The sequence below is a fragment of the Spinacia oleracea genome, chromosome 1 (genome assembly GCF_020520425.1).
Source record: "Spinacia oleracea cultivar Varoflay chromosome 1, BTI_SOV_V1, whole genome shotgun sequence".
Taxonomy (NCBI): Eukaryota; Viridiplantae; Streptophyta; class Magnoliopsida; order Caryophyllales; family Amaranthaceae; genus Spinacia; species Spinacia oleracea.
In genome coordinates, this window is record NC_079487.1 from 41,830,203 (window position 1) to 41,848,575 (window position 18,373).

General features: G+C 35.0%; 1 protein-coding gene across 5 annotated transcripts; it reads left to right on the plus strand.

Moving 5' to 3' along the window:
• Nucleotides 1-12,892: 12,892 nt before the first annotated feature.
• On the plus strand, nt 12,893-17,675 carry LOC130466227 (uncharacterized). Of its 5 annotated transcripts, none has more exons than XM_056835316.1 (4): nt 12,893-13,529; nt 13,678-13,728; nt 14,914-15,085; nt 17,387-17,675. In XM_056835316.1, exons 1-4 carry the CDS (start codon nt 13,401-13,403, stop codon nt 17,506-17,508), a joined length of 474 nt encoding a protein of 157 aa, XP_056691294.1. In that variant the 5' UTR covers nt 12,893-13,400; the 3' UTR covers nt 17,509-17,675. The 5 variants fall into 5 exon arrangements, 2 of the variants coding, with proteins under 2 accessions (XP_056691294.1, XP_056691036.1); XM_056835058.1 differs by having other exon boundaries at nt 12,897-13,529; nt 13,678-13,801; XR_008927321.1 differs by lacking the exons at nt 12,893-13,529; nt 13,678-13,728 and adding exons at nt 13,812-14,008; nt 14,118-14,260.
• The last annotated feature ends 698 nt before the right edge of the window (nt 17,676-18,373 follow it).

Consider the following 18,373-nt stretch of genomic DNA (forward strand, 5'->3'; position numbering starts at 1 on the left):
TTACAAGACAAATTTATATACGTTGGGGACTGTGCGCATACAGTCCAACAACTAGTATGGATAAAGTATGGGAAATGGGTAAAAAAGGTGAGTGGGTGTAAGAAAAGAAAATAAAGTAAGAGAAAATGAGTGGAAAATTATAAATGTTATGGGGTAAGAGGGGTAAGGTAGTAAATTTTCATGTCCAAAAATAGAAAAGTAAAGTGTAAAGAACATTATGAAACGACTAAAACGAAAAGTATAAAGATCATTTTGAAACGGATGTAGTACTACGTAACTAATAAATAATAAATACTTTGTAATAAACATTACGTAGTAAGTAATAGATAATAAGTAAAAAATAATAAGTAATAAATACTACGTAATAAATAATACGTAATAAATAATATGGTGTTTTCATGAAATACCCCTGAGTTTTGGCGTAATTCACCAACTTTTCCCACTTTCAATAATACATAAAATACCCTAAAAAACAAAACTTATACCCCCAAATACCCTTAATTTTAACGTGTCGTTATTGCTCCATTAGCCCAAATTTCAAATTCACCAAAAACCCTATTTTTAAACGGGTTTCACCAAATACCTATATTCGATAACTTAATTCATCGAAAGACCCAAATCTTTAAAGTACCCATTTTGATGCTCAACGGCTAGTTTTGTGTTTGAAAAAGTAGACGTTTGTTATTATTTGCATATAAATACCCCTATTTTACATTGTGAAAAAGAAAATACAATCATTCAATGACAAACTTAATAATTTAGCATCATAAAGGAATAGTCACACTCGTACTCTTTTTCTTCTTTTTTAATGTTGGCGGTATGTACAAAACTATCTATCATCAATCACGACTACAAGATTCAACAAAAAAGTCTATTGTCTTTATTTGTCTGGACAACAGACAAAAAACAAATAAATAGCAGGAAAATGAAAGGCAACGATCCATATAAATTCATGTGATTAATCCAAATAAAAAGATTCGGGTAGGGAACCCAGTTGGGTATAAGGTGGTTCATATTGGCACCGCGGCTAGCCTACTTGATCTTGAGGATCCATCCCAAAGGAGAGGAGCATTTACTAACAACCAAATATGGGTCATTTCGTATAATAGAAGTGAGGAGTGGGCTGGTGGAATGTTTGTTTACCAGAGCCATGGCGAAGACTCCCTCACTACCTGGTCTGAAAGGTAAGAATATTCCGTGCTAGCATAAGTTTTATCTGGAAGTGTCAGTTTCTTCATTATGTGTGCATTTATCAGCCTTTGTGTCTTCTCAATACTTGCAGAGATATTATATTAAAATGGAGAAATTGTTCAAGTTTATCTACAATGCTTTGATCTGGGATACTTAGAAAGGATGTCATTTTATTTTGCAGGGATACTGAAATGGAGAACAAGGATATTATTTTGTTGCACACCTTGGGACTCCATCACATACCTTGTCAGGAGGAATTTCTGATCATTGCCAACAATTTCGTTAAGCTTTTCTTTGAAGCCTGTCTATTATTTTGAGAGAAATCCAATTCTCGAAATGCCTACAAACTTTGAAAAGGACCTCCATGTTTGTCAGGCGGCTTCTTTAGCTTCTTAAAAGGGTATGATTCTGAGTTAGTCTGTTATGCGTTGTACTCCCTCCGTATTTATTTAAGAGATACACTTGGTCGGGCACGGGTATTAAGAAAAGGAATTGAATGAAATAAAGTAATAAAATAAGTGGGGTTGGGTAGATATTTTCATAAGTAAAACAAGTGGGAATCATGTCATTTTAGGGGATGGGGGGTGGGGTTGGTGTAAATAGATTACTCCCTCTGTATTTATTTAAGGAATACACTTTCCTTTTCCGGCCGTATTTATTTAAGTGATACACTTGCCATTTTTAGTAACTCATCAACCCCACCATCTAATTAAATAATCTATCTACACCCCACTCCCACCCCTCACTCCCTAAAATGACATGGTCCCCACTTGTTTTACTTATTAAAATATCTAACCAACCCCACTTGTTTTATTACTTTATTTCATTTAATTCTTCTTCTTAATACCCGTGTCCGATCAAGTGTATCTCTTAAATAAATACGGAGGGAGTATTTAATTAGATGGTGGGGTTGATAAGTTACTAAAAATGACAAGTGTATCTCTTAAATAAATACGGCCGGAAAAGGCAAGTGTATCCCTTAAATAAATTAAATAAAGAGGGAGTATGATTCTGCAACATGTAAGGAAAATTTGCAATCTCAAAATTCCTGATAGTGATACCCATTTCTTTTTCACCATGCACAACAGGGGTATTTATAGCAAATAATAACCGGCTACTTTTTCAAACACAAAAACTAGCCGTTGAACATCAAAATTGGTACTTTAAAGATATGGGTATTTGGTTAATTAAGTTTCTGAATAGGGGATTTGGTGAAATAAGTTTAAAAATAAAGGGTATTTGGTGAATTTAAATTTTGGGCTAACAGAGCATTAACGACTCGTTAAAATTAGGGTATTTAGGTATTAAGTTTTGTTTTAGGGGTATTTTATGTATTATTGAAAGTTGAGCGCAGTTGGTCAATAACGCCAAAATTGAGAGGCATTTCATGAAAAAATTGTAATTAATAAGTACTAACTAATAAATTATAATTAATTATTTTAAAAATAATAATCAATAATTAATAATATATGATAGAATAAATAAATAATAAGTAATAATTAATTAATAATTAAATAATAAGTACTCCATCCGTTCCTAAATGATATTCCTTTTGGGAATTGGGGTGAAAATTAAGAAAAATTGAATATTGTAATGACTGATGTAAAAGTAATGATTGGGTGTAAGAGATTCTATTTTAGGAATAAAGTAAGGAGAGAGAAAACAATAGAGAAACAAGGGAAAATGGAGATATTTTATTAAAGTAATGGAAAAATCAGAAAATCTGTTACACATGGGGCCACAATTGATGAGGTGGTGATCCTCTAACACAATAAATGGACCAATGAGCATTAAATGCTCAAATATACACGGATCAACCTCCCACAAAAAACAGTTGCCCTATTTTTTCATAATTTTTTTCCTCCAACCTTTTTAGGAAAGTTCCTTCCAAAACAAAAAATGGGTGTCCCCCCAATATATAAAAACAGAGTTCATAAGTTCTTATTTGACAAAAAAAAAAAAAAAAACAGTAACTTGGCAAATAACCAAAAATTAAGAAGATTTTTTCAATTTTGAATAGTGTCAAAATTCTAAATTGTAACATTATTTGGAACATATGGGGTAAAATGTATGGTGACATATCTGAAAGTTTATGGTTTATTACCAAAAAAATAGTAAAAGCAACTTAAAATATCTTCCATATTGTACTGTACAAGATTTTTTCTCATGCGATGTACGGTTTCTCATGCGATGTACGGATTCTATTAAATTGTTAAGTTAAATAAAAATCCTACGGCATGACAATCGAATTGCTTGGAAGATATGACAGTAGAAATAGTTTATGATATAAATTTTACTATAGGAAGCAATAACACAGATTACTCTAATCAAGTAACAACATACAACCCTTATTAAGTAAAGAAGGGGGGCCAAAAAGACGTGTTTAGGATCACTTCATTCTCTTCCCTTATTAAGTAAAGCTACTGTAATACATCCACAATATCCAAATAACACGGTGTAAGGGGGTCCAAAAAGACGTGTTTAGAATCTCTTCATTCTCTTCCCTCGCGGACGTGGCAATCAATATTAAGTAAACGGGGACTAACTGGGTGGCCGTAGCCTCCTGTTTACTAGACCATGGAGTCTCCATTCAGTTTTCAACGACAATGAGAAAAACTGACAAAACCCATTTATTGTGATACGAGAGTACAGTCGAAACTCAGGCTCACATATTTGACCATTACGACCTTAGGTTCCCTTGTGATCCCTGGTGTGGGGATCGCTCAATGTACATCCGCAGAGTAGAGATTGAGGGATCAGGGGACATTTACTAATACAGGGAGTGCCCAACATTAGCCCGTTTGACGGTCCTTACTAGTTCAATGTAACAATAACGGGACATGCGTTAGAGTAAATTATTATTCTAAATTGATTTTAATGCACAAGTATTAAATAACAAGCGTCGAGGGTGATTTAGATTAATTTAAGGTATCTAGAAATAATCCGGATTGTCCTAACAATATGTTATTAGGCGTTATAGAAGACAGAAGATCATGGAAAAGGAAAATGATGGATTGAGATAGGTGTTACTAACTCTTGCACTGGGGTGGAAGGCTCGAGACGCGTTAGTCGTTGGTTTTCACGATGACACCAAGTAATAGAACCGACCCTATGTGTAAGACAAGCTATATTTAAAAATTCAAATTTTATTTGGGCATAGCTTAGTCTAGACTCAGAATTATTTTTCTTTTTGGAAATGGTTTTCGAAAACTTTTGCTCCTTGAACGTTTAAGTTATTTTGTTAGCATGAACGGTATTAGGCCGAACATTAGTGTTATTAGGAAACTAATAACGACTTACGAATCGATTTTGGTTATTGCGTATGTTTTAATAAGTCATTTGTACAAAAGAACCATGGGGCATGACAAATTTCTTGCGCCCAGTAGAGGTGTGCAGGAATATTATTTCGCTGTCTATTGGGCGTAGGAAAGTTCTTGCGCCTGCATGCCAATTTTTTGTTTATTCGTACAACTTTTCTATGGTAATGCCGACTTTCCCGTAGCTTGTGTTCACAGAATTAGGCCCTCTGTGATCATTCCAACACGAAAGTATAATTCGTGCGTGTACTGACCTTTGGGGTAATTTGTAAACGCTTTCTGGGGTTTTCATGACTCGTTCGATTAACGCAATTCTATAAAAATACCTTGGACGCAATTTTGAATTTGCACTTTTTATGGTGGATATTTTTAACTAGAACAACGTATCGCTTATTACGAATGCGTTTTGGTCATTTGAATTAGTTGCACGAACATTATATTTTTTTGACTTCGAAAATGTACGGAATTATTCTGCAAAATCCTAAGTGGGCATTAATAATTTCTTACGCAGTAGGCTGTGCGCAGAAGTTTTGTTCGCCAGCCTTCTGAGCGCAAAAGTTTCCTAGTGCCCAGGGGCAATTTTCTTCCACTTTTTGTTTTGGCAGCAAAAACGGAAGAAGCATGCGTTCTTGCGTGAGAATATTCTTGCGCGTTGCATGTCGCGTTGGAATATTTTCACGTCTTCTTGGGCGGCGCTAAAAAGTTCTTGTGCTCGTCCAGATTTGCGGAACATGTAGTTTTTTTTTTTGTTTTGATTCGTAGCTATTTATTTGTTCTTTAACGTTCTTAAACATTTTTAGTAATTTTTAGATATCGTTGGCTCTTAACTTTTGCGCTTGGTTAGTTAATTCAGGTATAGCATGTAATTTCTACACGAAACTACCAATTAGCATGATTTCGAATTTAAATATGCACACTTAGTCTATGCAAAGTCTCTATGGTTAATAGGCTGGTTGCCAGTGGCACAAAACCTATCATCAATTCCAAGTAGGCCTCCGTCGAGGTAGACATGTTCTTGAGCGAAGTTTACCATAAAAAGTCTATCCGACATACGTCGGAGTGACGTATACCTAAGAAGGGACCTTGGAGGTAAGAGATTTGGTTTGGTATAGGTGGACTACAAACAAAACTGCTAGGTGGACAACATCTGAAGCATATACACCCCGCGTGGCGATTAGGTGTCCTTATTCCCAACTTCCAAGATGATACATGCCAAAGGAAGCCAATATTGCATGCGGTTCTATCCGGTCAAACGATTACATTGATTTTTTAGGTCGTCCCAACTTAATAAGGAAATAAAGCGGCATGGTGTTTAATTTTTCCCTTGGGTTAGGTGAAATCACTAATTATAGAATAATTTCAATATACTCCCCAGTGGAGTCGCCACTGTGAGGGGGGCCGAAAAGACGTGTTTAGGATCTCTTCATTCTCTTCCCCCGCGAACGTGGCAATCAATATTAAGTAAACGGGACTAACTAGGTGGTCGTAGCCTGATGTTTACAAGAGCATGGAGTCACCATTCAATTTTCAACAACAATGAGGAAAACTGACTAAACCAGATTTTTTTGATACGAGAGTAACAACCAAAACTCAGGCTCATGTATTTGACCATAACGGCCTTAGGTTCCATTGTGATCCCTGGTGTGGAGATTTCTCAATGTACATCTGCAAAATAGAGATTGAGGGTCCGGCGGAAATTTACTAATGCGGGGAGTGCCCAGCCATTAGCGCATGTGACGGTCCTCACTAGTTCAATGTAATGATGACGGGACATGCTTTAGACTACATTACTATTCTAAATTGATTTTGTTGCACACGTATTAACTAACAAGCATTGATAGGGTGATTTAGATTAATTTAAGTTACCTAGAAATAATCCGGATTGTCCAAAGAATATTTTATTAGGCGTTATAAATAATTAGATTGAGTTAGCAGATTTATAAAGGTGATGAAAGAAATAAACAGAATACGTCACGTTACGATATTGTTTAGGCTACATGGCGGTTCTCAGAAACTAACCACTTGTCTTTAATCGTTTTCCTTTTCCGCAACGTACTTTCCCTCGACTTGACTTGACTCTTGGGTGGGATCCAAAACTTCCTTTAGGCTTGGTTTGTGTGCTTATATGGACAGAGTTCTGAAGGAAATAATGCCCTTGGTCCAAGTATGCATTTAATGCTAAGTCTAATAAATGCGGTTCAGTATTAATTAACAAGTTAATAATTAAGTGAGGTCAGGTGAACTGAATGCCTAGCTAGAAGCCGCTTCAGTTCAAGTGGAATTAATAATATTAATCCACAACTTACTCTTGACTGAACCAGTAGGGTCACACAAATAGTACGTCAACGGATTAAGTATTTAAGTGAATATAATATTCATTACGTACTCCATTTATGAACATTCGGAAACGACGGATCTCGGTTCCAGTGGGAGCTGAAATCGTCAAAAGGCAAAAATAAAGAATACTCCGGAAATGATGATATTGCCGGAAACGGAAATATGGTTCATGACGGAAATATAAATATTATCCAAGTCGTAGATGTTGCCGGAAACGGAAATATGGCTCGTATCGAAAAATATTATCGGAAATAGAAATATTGCCGGAATCGGAAATATTGCCGGAAACGGAAATATTACCGGAATCGAAAATATTGTGTGAAAAGGAAATTATTTCCAGAATCGGAAATATTAACGGAAAAGTAAATGTTTGTTCGAAACAGAAATGAATTCCGAAATCGAAAAACGAATCGGAAGCTCGACGAGCGACAAGCCGGCAAACGAGCCGGCCCATCGCTCGACGAGCAAGGCAACAACCATGGGGCCGCGCACTGCAAGCAAGGCCGCAACCATGGGCCGCGCCAAGCTACAAGCAAGGCAGCCTCATGGGCCGCGCCAAGCTACAAGCAAGGCGGCAACTCATGGGCCACGCTAAGACTACGGCAAGGTAGCAGCGTATGGGCCGCAGCGCACTGGGCCGAGGCAGCATGCACACTAGCGTGGCCCTTGTGGCTGCGTTGGGTTGTTCGTCTTGGGCTCTAAGAAATATCCGATTTCTTATTTCCCAAGTAACCTTGGATTAAATATTCCCAGTTTTACTAGAATTCAAATAATTAAGAGTTTAATTAATATTGCAATTCTAATTGAATAAGAATTTCAATCCTAGTAGGTTTGGTAATTTTATCCTAGTAAAACTCAAATTCCTTATTTCCTCCACTATAAATATAAGGCTAGGGCCTCATAATTATAATACATCAATTGAATTGAAAACATATTCTTTATTCCCATTGTGTTCAAGGGAGAACATAATACAAGCCTACCCGAATACATAAAACCTAAGTAAAATCCTAGTTGGTTAAACCTAAGGCGGATCCGAACGTGCTGTGGACTTTCTACGGGAGGGGGAACGTTTTGGGCTCTAAAGACTTATTTTTGTTCGGTTCGGGAGCAGCAAGGGAAGGCACGCATCACATAGTATGTCACCTAAATTATGCTATTTGACTATGTGGCAATTAATTTGGATTCTGGCTTTATGGTTTTTTCACATGAATTATATTGTTGTATTATTCATAACCTAACAGTGGTATCACGATCCTCTAATTAATTCCATAATCAATTATAGTTAACATGGATTAAATTTTATAAATTTGCAATGAATTAAAGGGGTGATTAATTTCGTGGATGTAATTGATTGCAAATCCGTGCGATTATTTGATTATATGTTCGCAGGAATTTCTACAGTTTTGTCAATAATTGTCGAAATCTTATGTTTTTATAGTGAATTCCGCATGTAAATGACGTTTTGAAATTTTGACAAAAATCTAATATTTGATGCCGAACCCAGAATTCCCAAATTCGAAGCCTAACTATGACTTTCCGGAGGTTTTAGTTTTTCGAATGCAAAATTTGTAAATTTTATGATGTTAAATTAAATATTTGCGAATCTTGTATGTAAATATTGAATCTATGATTGACCTACTGTATATGTTTAACAATTTTAAGGTCTAATCTTGTTAATTATACAACCTAATTTGTAATTATAATTAATTCGTTGAATTTCAATTAATTTAGAATTTGTTTTGAATTTCATAATTAATTGATAATTTAATTAGGATCCTATGATTAAAAACCACCATAAAATTTGTTAAAATCAAAAAGTTTTAAAATTTTATGACCTAGTTTTAATCCCTAAGAATATATGTAAATGGAAATTAATTTGAATAATAAATTTTCGATTTTTTTCGCCTAAGTTTAGTGAAATTAATATGATTATTAATTTGTTGTTAAATTCAATATAAAAGCTTTTTAATTTTTATAAATCGGTCACAAATCTTGCACGCACGAAGCAATGAAAGCCAAGTGTTACCCTTAAGGGGTGTTGCATAGTGTGGGCATGCGACGACGAGCAATGGAGCTCGTAGCCCATGCGGTACGAGGCAGCAAGCAAGCACGAGCATGCGCACGCGGGCACGGTCCTGTGCGGTGTGTGCTGTGCGGGTGATCGCGCAAGGCGACGATGCGTCTTAGCGCAAGGCAAGAGGCACGCCAGCAGCACAACGAGCAAGGGAGCTCGGGTGCCGCCGCGCCAATCCCCCTGCCGAGCGCACAGCAGCAAGCACAGCAAGGGCTGTTGCGTTGCTTGCTGTGGTGCATCACTCGGCCGGCAACAAAGCAGGCCATGGGCGCTGCAGCGTGGCTTGCTTGGGGGAGGCGTGGGCTTCGGCCTACGACTTTGCCTTGGCAGTTGGGTCTTTCGTCTAATAAATTATTTTATACTAATTATTTTAATAAAATTAAAACCTTGATAAAGTTATAATTAATTAATTTTAATCAACTGAAAATAATATTAAGGGATTTAAAATTATTTTATACGAGCTTTAAATTTTAATTAAATTTGTAAGTTTCCGGTTGGACTAGGAAATACAATTTTATGTTTAAAATTTGTAAATCATGTAAATTTTTGGTTTTAGTGGGAGCTTTTAGTCATTAAACTCTTGATTAGGTCTACGTTCCTTTAAAGTTAAAACAACTCGATTAGAACTAATAAGGTTGAATAATTTGTAGATTGTTGAAACCTTTGATTAGTTGCTGCAGATGTTTATGTGATGCATGATTTTTTTCTACTAACTTGCTATGTGGGCCATTCATTGATAAATGAATGGATGAATGGTATATTGTAAATGTACTGTTTTGCAGGTTATGGAAAGTGACTAGTATGGCCCAAATATGATAGTAAATGTGGTCTGCGTACCATTAATTTGAATGTAAAATTGGTCTTATGCACCAAAGTTTTTATTTAAATATGGTATGCGTACCATCAATAGTTATAATTAGTTTTAATTAAAGCATATCCTATTTGAAGAAAATGGCGCCTCCCATGGTGAAATTCAAGACGGAGTTTCCAATCCATTTTCAAAGACGGAATTTGAAGTTGAAGCTTCAAGATGAAGTCTGGCCATACTAGATCACATTTAAATCTTATGCATGCTTTAACTTATTTATTGCTTTAAATATGTCTTAATAATGCATGAGATTATGGCTTGATTATGTTGTATGATTAAGGATTTTAGTTCACTTAAAATCTAACCAACATAGTAAGAGCCTTAAGTTCCAAACTTTAAAAATTGAGTTAAAAGGTGCCATTCCAAAATAACGCTTACTTGGATAACCTTTACATCAATCTAAGTAATAGTTTTCCGCCATAGCGAGGTGTTACTTAGCTTGTTGATTCTAAAGGGGTAAGGTACACAAATAATTGTGAGTACATGTTATTTTTGGTAAACTCAGCGATATAAGTAAGGAGTCCTTTTATGTCGTGGCAAATGGGATAGGTTTACCTAATAAATTCTTAGACGTACCTATCAACCAAGAGTAGTTTCCAGACTATTAGCAAAGGATTTTGTTAGCTAAAATATTTTAGAATTGAGTCAGAATACATAATGTGCTTAATTATTCAATGATTTAAGGATCTTGGATTCATTTTATTCACACCTGTCGGAACACAAAAACTCGAATAAAATGCCAATGACTTGTTTAAATTGCATGATTGCTTTAATTTTCAAGTTACTACCCATGATAAATGTTTAGACTTTTCATGCTTCAATTGTATTTTATAATTAAATATCTTTTACTACAATAAATCCTTTTAGAAGGGTAACAGTAAATTTCCTCGATTGGTAGTGAATCCAAGAACGATTCATGGAAATGAGAGAAAATGACAATTTAAAATGTATGTTTCTTTTAGTGACTTTTATGGTTGTTTTTGAGTATCAAAGTCGAATGGCAAACCGATTGGTCCTTGTGAATTCAAAATACAATGTAGTTTGAGATCATAAAGCATTGAGTTTAACACTCAGCTTTACCAATGGTTAAAAACTTAATATCTTTGTCCATTTAATTCTTGAATGAGTCTAGTCCCTAGACATTCGAATAGATCAATGCTTAGAGAACTTTAGAAGCTTCTGTTAAGATTATCTAGTTGAAACAGAATATTCAACATAAATAAAATGGTAAGAACTTTGTTAGAGTGACATTGGACATGTCTAAAAAAGTATAAAAGTCAACACTAGAGAAGTCAATTCTTAAGACTATATGAAAGGGTAAAAGAAATGGGAAAACAAGGAACAAATGAAAGGAATTTACGATTCTGTTTCTACCTATAAGTTTATGTTTAAAGAGAAGTGACCTAGCAATCAAACTTCCTTGGTATCATATACCGCTTGAGGTTCTTACTTTGGTAATAACTCAAACAATGGAAGCTAGGCTACACTAATGACCTACAAGGGTGGGAAATGAAGAATGACATTGCTACATTAGTTGTAGGGGCATCTAGTTTGTTTTAAGTCCTTTCAAAGGCTGGAACTTAATGGCTATTTTGTTCCATAATCAGCATACCTAAATTTCTGTTTCCAAACACAGAAAGACTAACATTCAAGAAAGGCAAAAACAATTTTTATTTTATTTGAATAAAATGATCATTTGCGAGTTGAGTCAATATGCTTGATTAAAACAAACAACTCTTTAACAATAAAGAACTTTACTAGGTTCAAATCAATATCTTGATTTGAGTTCCACTAACCTTTAGCATTGTTACTGAGACTATATCAACAAGTAAACGTTCTAAAGCTCAATTTTGATGGACTTTTGAAAGTTGATTGATTTCTAGATCATTCAAGACAAGTTAGTCTTACTTGTTAAAAGTAACAAAAGATATGAACTATTGTTAGAACTCCTAGACAATAGAGTTCAAAGCTAAAGAAAAATTTTATGACTATTATTTCACCTAGATTTGAGTGAATATTGGTTTACTTACTCAATGTGATATAAATTTAAATCTATTTGGCTAGTTCAAAGATTCAGAAGTATAAAATACACTTGGCAAGAAATCATAAAGATCTAGGTAAGATCATCAATGATTGTGTGTTGTACTTTCACGATCTAGCTCTATAAGATATGGCATATCTAAGTTGGAATGATCGAAGTCAATTAGTACTTGATTCGATCATTGATGAAAACTTTTCCTATAATTTTTTTAAACAAAATACTCAACTACCACCAAACTAATCCAAATTCGTCAAAGCTATTGAAAAGTAATTTCAGAATATCTTTTCATAATATATTTCTAAAGAGTTCCTAAACTCAGTGGGAGCTAAGTGTTTGTTATTCGACAAACTAAGGCCCAAGTATAGATATATGTTTCATTGTGATTTATTCAAATGAGACACAAGGGTATTGTTTCTACCACGAATTTTTGAGAACATAATGTTTGTTTGCTCGAAATGGTGTCCTTTTGGAGATTCGGTTCCAAAATGACAAGTGGGAGAAAATAGACCTCGAAAGTCTTCGAGGCGAACAACAAACATAAACGGACATTCCGGAGGATTTTCGAAGTGCTTCAGAAAATCCGAACTTATTCTTTAAGGACTTTAGAAGTGGCTTTAAAGAATAGACATCTCTTAGAAGACTTTACAAGTGCTTCAAGGAGAACAGAATATTCAAAGGACTTTCAAGTGGCTATTGATATTCTATTGTTTGATGTTCTATACCCAAGTAGGCATAGAGTTCAAGTCACTGAAACTATGAGATTCTTCTATTAGATAGTAAAGAAACATGGAGTTCAGGCCACTGAAGCTATGCGATTCTTCTAATTAGATAGTGAAGAAACCTACAACTTGCAGTCAAACTATTATCATGTAGATTAATGAATTTGTGACCTGTAAGAAAGCTATGATGAAACCTAGATTCCCTAAAATGGTTAGAGGCCATATATAGACTCAAATGTTTTAAATGGTTAGAGGCCATAAAACATACTCAATGTTTTGATGACAAAATTGAAATTTTGTTGATTTGCAAGAATAGTTTCACACCTATTCACTAGTAGAAAAAACCCCTGTTGCAACCCCCTTGTTGCAGCGTACATGTAATAATACGCTTCAACAACCAGTAGGTCAACGCGGGTCAAACTTTATAAAGGGTTGTTGCAGCGTACAAATTAATTGCCCGCAGCAAGAGAGTTTTTTGCAGCGTACAAAATAAAAGCCCCCTGCAATAGCCCATTTATTTTGCAGCGTACAGATAAAAGCCCGCTGCAATAAAAAAATTTCGCTGCAAAGCTAATTAAGAAAAACATTTCGGATCTCAAACCTAAGGACGCTCATACTCCCTCTTCTTCCCTCAGCTTTCCCTGCGTACTCTCTCACCTCCTCATTCTTCTTCTTCTTCATCTGCTCTCTTTCTCTCTCCTAAATCCCTTCTTTCTCCGCCTGAACCACCACCTTGAATTCTGTCGCTGCCCTACCCCCTCCCATCGTCATCCCCGCAGTTCCTTCACTCCACCACACTCAATTTTACATCTTATCTTTCGCTTCAAGAAATTTGAAAGGGGTGACGTAAAAAATGGGAACCCGAGAAGTGTACGAGGAGAAGCTTCGAACTGGAAATGTGTATCACCATGATCCCACCATTAATCCTGGCCTCGGCACCCCTCGCTGCCCCCGTTGTCTCTTTCTCCTCGACTCCGATTCTGTATATTCTCTTTGACCCTTGTTAATTTTTTATTGTTTTATTGTTTTTCTCTGCCTTTTTCTATGCACATAAACTGTTCGATGATTTGTCTCTCAGAAATTTCTTGCATTTCTGACGATTTCCCTTTTTGGGTTTCTTTTTGATTTAGAAAAATGGTGAATGGACAATTACTTCTGTCTTGCACGATGCTACAGCTGTGGTATGCTCTCTCTCTTTCTCTTTGCTTATACCCAGATAAGCCTTCGAACTCAGCCGCCTTCGAAATTGAGGAGGTATAGTTTTCTAACTTTTTGTATTTGTTTTTCCCTAATTTCGTATTTTTAGGGTTTGCTTTCAGTCAATTCTTGATTTTCCCCTAATTTCGTATTTTTAGGGTTTGATAATATAAATTATTCTTATTCTTATTTTTTGTGTTACTTGATCTTTTGGTGATACCACATTACAACTATTTGAGCCACGCATCTCAAAAATATACGTTGGTAAAAATACTTCTCTGCGATAATGATTATGTTGAAACTACTGTTGATTTGAATCTTTAAGTTTTAAGCATGTCCCTTTTATGTTAGTTTATTTTTAATGACTTCGCAGTGAGTCTGTACTTCAGCCCCTCAACCAGTTGCCTCCTCCAAATGTCAAACGGGAGCTTATAATGCTTTCTTTACCGGCAATAGCTAGCCAGGCCATTGATCCTATGGCTCAGCTGATGGAGACAGCTTATATTGGCAGTTTAGGTTGAAATCTTATTCTTTATTTTGAATTTAAAAAAAACTTTGTTTTCTCTTATTAGTATTCCGTAGATTGTGTCCTTCGGTTCTTCTGGGGCTGTTATAGCAGCAGCTTCAGAAGAGAGAAAGCATGAGATGTAAGGTTAAGAATACCTTTGTTTCCCAGAGCACTATTCCCATTATGCTCATCCCTTTGATTCTTGGTGGCAGAATCGGGAGGCTTTGTTGAATATTAAGGTCTTAACTTTGAATAAATGATAATCTGGGAGGGAGTTTCCCTGGTTAGATGTTTCTATAATGGTCACACATTCACACTTGTAACATTGAATGTGCTAGCTGACTATTTGGTGGGTGGAAAATTATGGCTTTGCTAGCAGTTGTAGCTATGCCCTCCTGTAAAGTTGGTTATATCCTCACTACTGATTTGTATCTAATCACAAATCACGATCTATAGATAATTTGAAGTTGTTCTTCAGTATGTATATCTTGATTTGTCAAAAAATAGAATGTTAAATTTCTGTAAAAAGACTGGGTTTCTTTTCTAGGTAGGCATCCATCATGTATGTCTTTTGGCTTCACCATTTATGTTAATGTGTTCATCTTTTTCGCTTTACTTTTCTTGGTAACTGATGGATTTGGCACATCTGCGTTCTTCTTAGGTTCCACTTTTCAACATAATGAACAAGTTTGACGGGGAGACCATAACAGAAGTCGTGCGTCCTCAAATAGCTAGGATGCGATATCGTGTAACTAAACTGCCACCTTACATTATTGTGCACATGCAGCGTTTCACGAAGAACAACTTCTTTGTTGAGAAGAATCCCACCCTTGGTATGTATCATGTTGTGTCCTATTATTTTGGTGCTCGTGATGGGACTAGTCTGTGTCATCACAAAGTTGGTTTTTCTAATTATCTTCTTTATCTTCCTTTTAGTGCAACTTACCTTGTGTTCAACTGAAACAGTATTTTGTCAAACTTATACTTACCTTGTGTCCAATGTGTAAATCAGGTGTATACTTGCGACACTGTGTGCCTTTCCAGTTTCCACTTCTCTTATTACGTTACTTTTTTGACTCATTTGCCTAATTTTAAACTTAAACTTTGTTTTGATTTATGATTATCACAAAAGTTGAAGATTGTGAATAATGTGTGGGTTTTAACCAAATAGGAAAAGCTTCTTGGATTAATAAGCATTTGTTGTTGTCCAAAGATCCTGATTTGTGAACAATAAACCAAATAGGAAAAGCTACATATTTTCTCAGAGTATTACACTTATTACATGTTTAATATGAATAGTTTTAACTTTCTAACACTCATTCCAATCTACTTATGCAAATTTAAGGCTTGTTTGGTCGTTATAGGTCATATTAGGCTAAAATGAGGCTTTTTTGCTCCCAAATATGAAATAAAGAACCTTAGGACTCATTTTAAACATATTAAATGTTTTATATGATTAGTTTTAACTTTACAAGACTTAATCCAATCTATTTATGCACATTCATGACTTCTTTGGCCGTTATAGGTCATATTTAGGCTAAAATGACATTTTCGCTCCCAACTTTGGTCTAACGAACTTAAAAACTAATTTCAAACTTATTACATGATTCATATGATTATTTTTAACTTTTCAAGACTCAATCCTATCTATTATGCACATTTGAGACTTGTTTGGTCGTTATAGGTCATATTTAAGCTAAAATGAGACATTTTCGCTCCTAACCTTGAACTAAAGAACCTAAAGACTCATTTTAAACCCTTTACATGATTAATATGCTTAGTTTTAACTTTCTAAGACTCATTTCAATCTATTTATTCACATTTAAGGCTTATTGGGTCGTTATAGGTCATATTAAGGCTAAAATGAAGCATTTTCGCTCCCAACTATGAACCAAAGAACCTAAGGACTCATTTTAAACTTACTAAATGTTTTATATGCTTATTTTTAACTTTCTAAGACTCATTCCAATCCATTTATGCACATTTAAGGCTCATTGTGTCGTTATAGGTCATATTTAGGCTAAAATGACATTTTCGCTCCCAACTATGAACCAAATAACCTAAGGACTCATTTTAAACTTACTAAATGTTTTATATGCTTATTTTTAACTTTCTAGGACTCATTTCAATCCATTTATGCACATTTAAGGCTCATTGTGTCGTTATAGGTCATATTTAGGCTAAAATGACATTTTCGCTCCCAACTTTGAACTTAAGAACCTAATGACTCGTTTTAAACTTATTATATGATAAATATGCTTAGTTTTAAGTTTCTAAGACTTATTCTAATCTACTTATACCCATTTAATTCTTGTTTGATAGTTATAGGTCATATTTAGGCTAAATGAGGCATTTTCGCTCCTAACTTTAAAATAAAGAACCTAAGCACTCATTTTAAACTTAATACATGTTTAATATGCATAATTTTAACTTTATAAGACTCGTTCCAATCTATTTATGCACCTTTAAGGCTCATTAGGTCGTTGTAGGTCATATTTAGGCTAAAATGACATTTTCGCTCCCAACTATGAACTAAAGAACCTAAGGACTCATTTTAAACCTACTAAATGTTTTATATTCTAGTTTTAACTTTCTAGGACTTATTCCAATCCATTTATGCACATTTAAGGCTCATTGTGTCGTTATAGGTCATATTTAGGCTAAAATGACATTTTCGCTCCCAACTTTGAACTTAAGAACCTAATGACTCATTTTAAACTTATTATATGATAAATATGCTTAGTTTAAGTTTCTAAGACTTATTCTAATCTGTTTATGCACATTTAATGCTTGTTTGATAGTTATAGGTCATATTTAGGCTAAAATGAGGCATTTTCGCTCCTAACTTTAAAATAAAGAACCTAAGCACGCATTTTAAACTTAATACATGTTTAATATGCATAATTTTAACGATCTAAGACTCGTTCCAATCTATTTATGCACCTATAGGCTCATTGGGTCGTTATAGGTCATATTTAGGCTAAAATGACATTTTCGCTCCCAACTTTGAACTAAAGAACCGAAGGACTCATTTTAGACTATTAGGACATTGTCATTAGTTTCTTGAATGTTAAAATGTGATATTTAATTTGTATTTAATCTAATGTTTAATTTAAATTTCTGTTTTTGTAAAGGTCTACACTCCGAGGATTGCGCCTTATGCGAGGAATTTGATGTGGTTCGTGAGCAATGGGCTAAGTTTTTTACCAACAAGTATTTATTATTGGCTTTAGCGCGCTTGATCGAGTTGGTTTAGTTGTTATAGAATAAATTTTATATTAAAATGTATGTTTATGTTGAAATTGGAACATATATTTAAATGTAATATGTGCACTTTGGTTTTGGGATATATAGTATACAAAACTCCAGTTGTTGTTTTTATATTTGTTATACAGGTTGCGTTATTCTATTATTGTTTTGACAGGTTTCTATATTTGGTGCAAGGCACTCTAGGTATCCCTAAACAAAATTAGAATTTTCCCGCCAAAAGTGCTTTTTTGCAGCGTACATATATGTTGTACGCTGCAACAAGGGAAAAAAATTTGGCAAAAATTCAGACTTGTTGCAGCGTACAAATAAATGTACGCTGCAAAAAATTGAGTAATTCAGACTTGTTGCAGCGTACAAATAAATGTACGCTGCAAAAAGTTGAGTCTTTTGCAGCGTACATATATATGTACGCTGCAACAAGTCCAAAATTTTGCCAATTTTTTGGCACTTGTTGCAGCGTACATCTAAAAGCCCGCTGCAACAAGTCCAAAATTTTGCCAATTTTTTGGCACTTGTTGCAGCGTACATCTAAAAGCCCGCTGCAACAAATCACTTTTTGCAGCGAACATTGTACGCTGCAACAAGTTCAGACTTGTTGCAGGCCCCCCAGTTGCAGCATACGATGTACGCTGCAACAGGGGTCTAAAAGCCCGCTGCAATAAGGGTTTTTTCTACTAGTGATTGGTTGCAAGTTTGTTTTAAGGATAAAAACCATCAAACATGAAATTGTGTTCACAAAATGACAAGTGGGAGAAAATAGACCTCGAAAGTATTCGAGGCGAACAACAAACATGAACGGACATTCCGGAGGCTTTTAGAAGTTCTTCAGAAAATCCTAACACTTATTCTTT

Excerpts from the sequence above, each read along its gene's own strand:
- LOC130466227 (XM_056835058.1), top strand. The coding sequence starts at position 13,444 with ATGTGTATCACCATGATCCCACCATTAATCCTGGCCTCGGCACCCCTC. Across the intron at positions 13,530-13,677 it reads TTCTCCTCGACTCCGATTCT|AAAAATGGTGAATGGACAAT; the intron begins GTATATTCTCTT and ends TTTTTGATTTAG. Across the intron at positions 13,802-14,913 it reads CCGCCTTCGAAATTGAGGAG|GTTCCACTTTTCAACATAAT; the intron begins GTATAGTTTTCT and ends CGTTCTTCTTAG.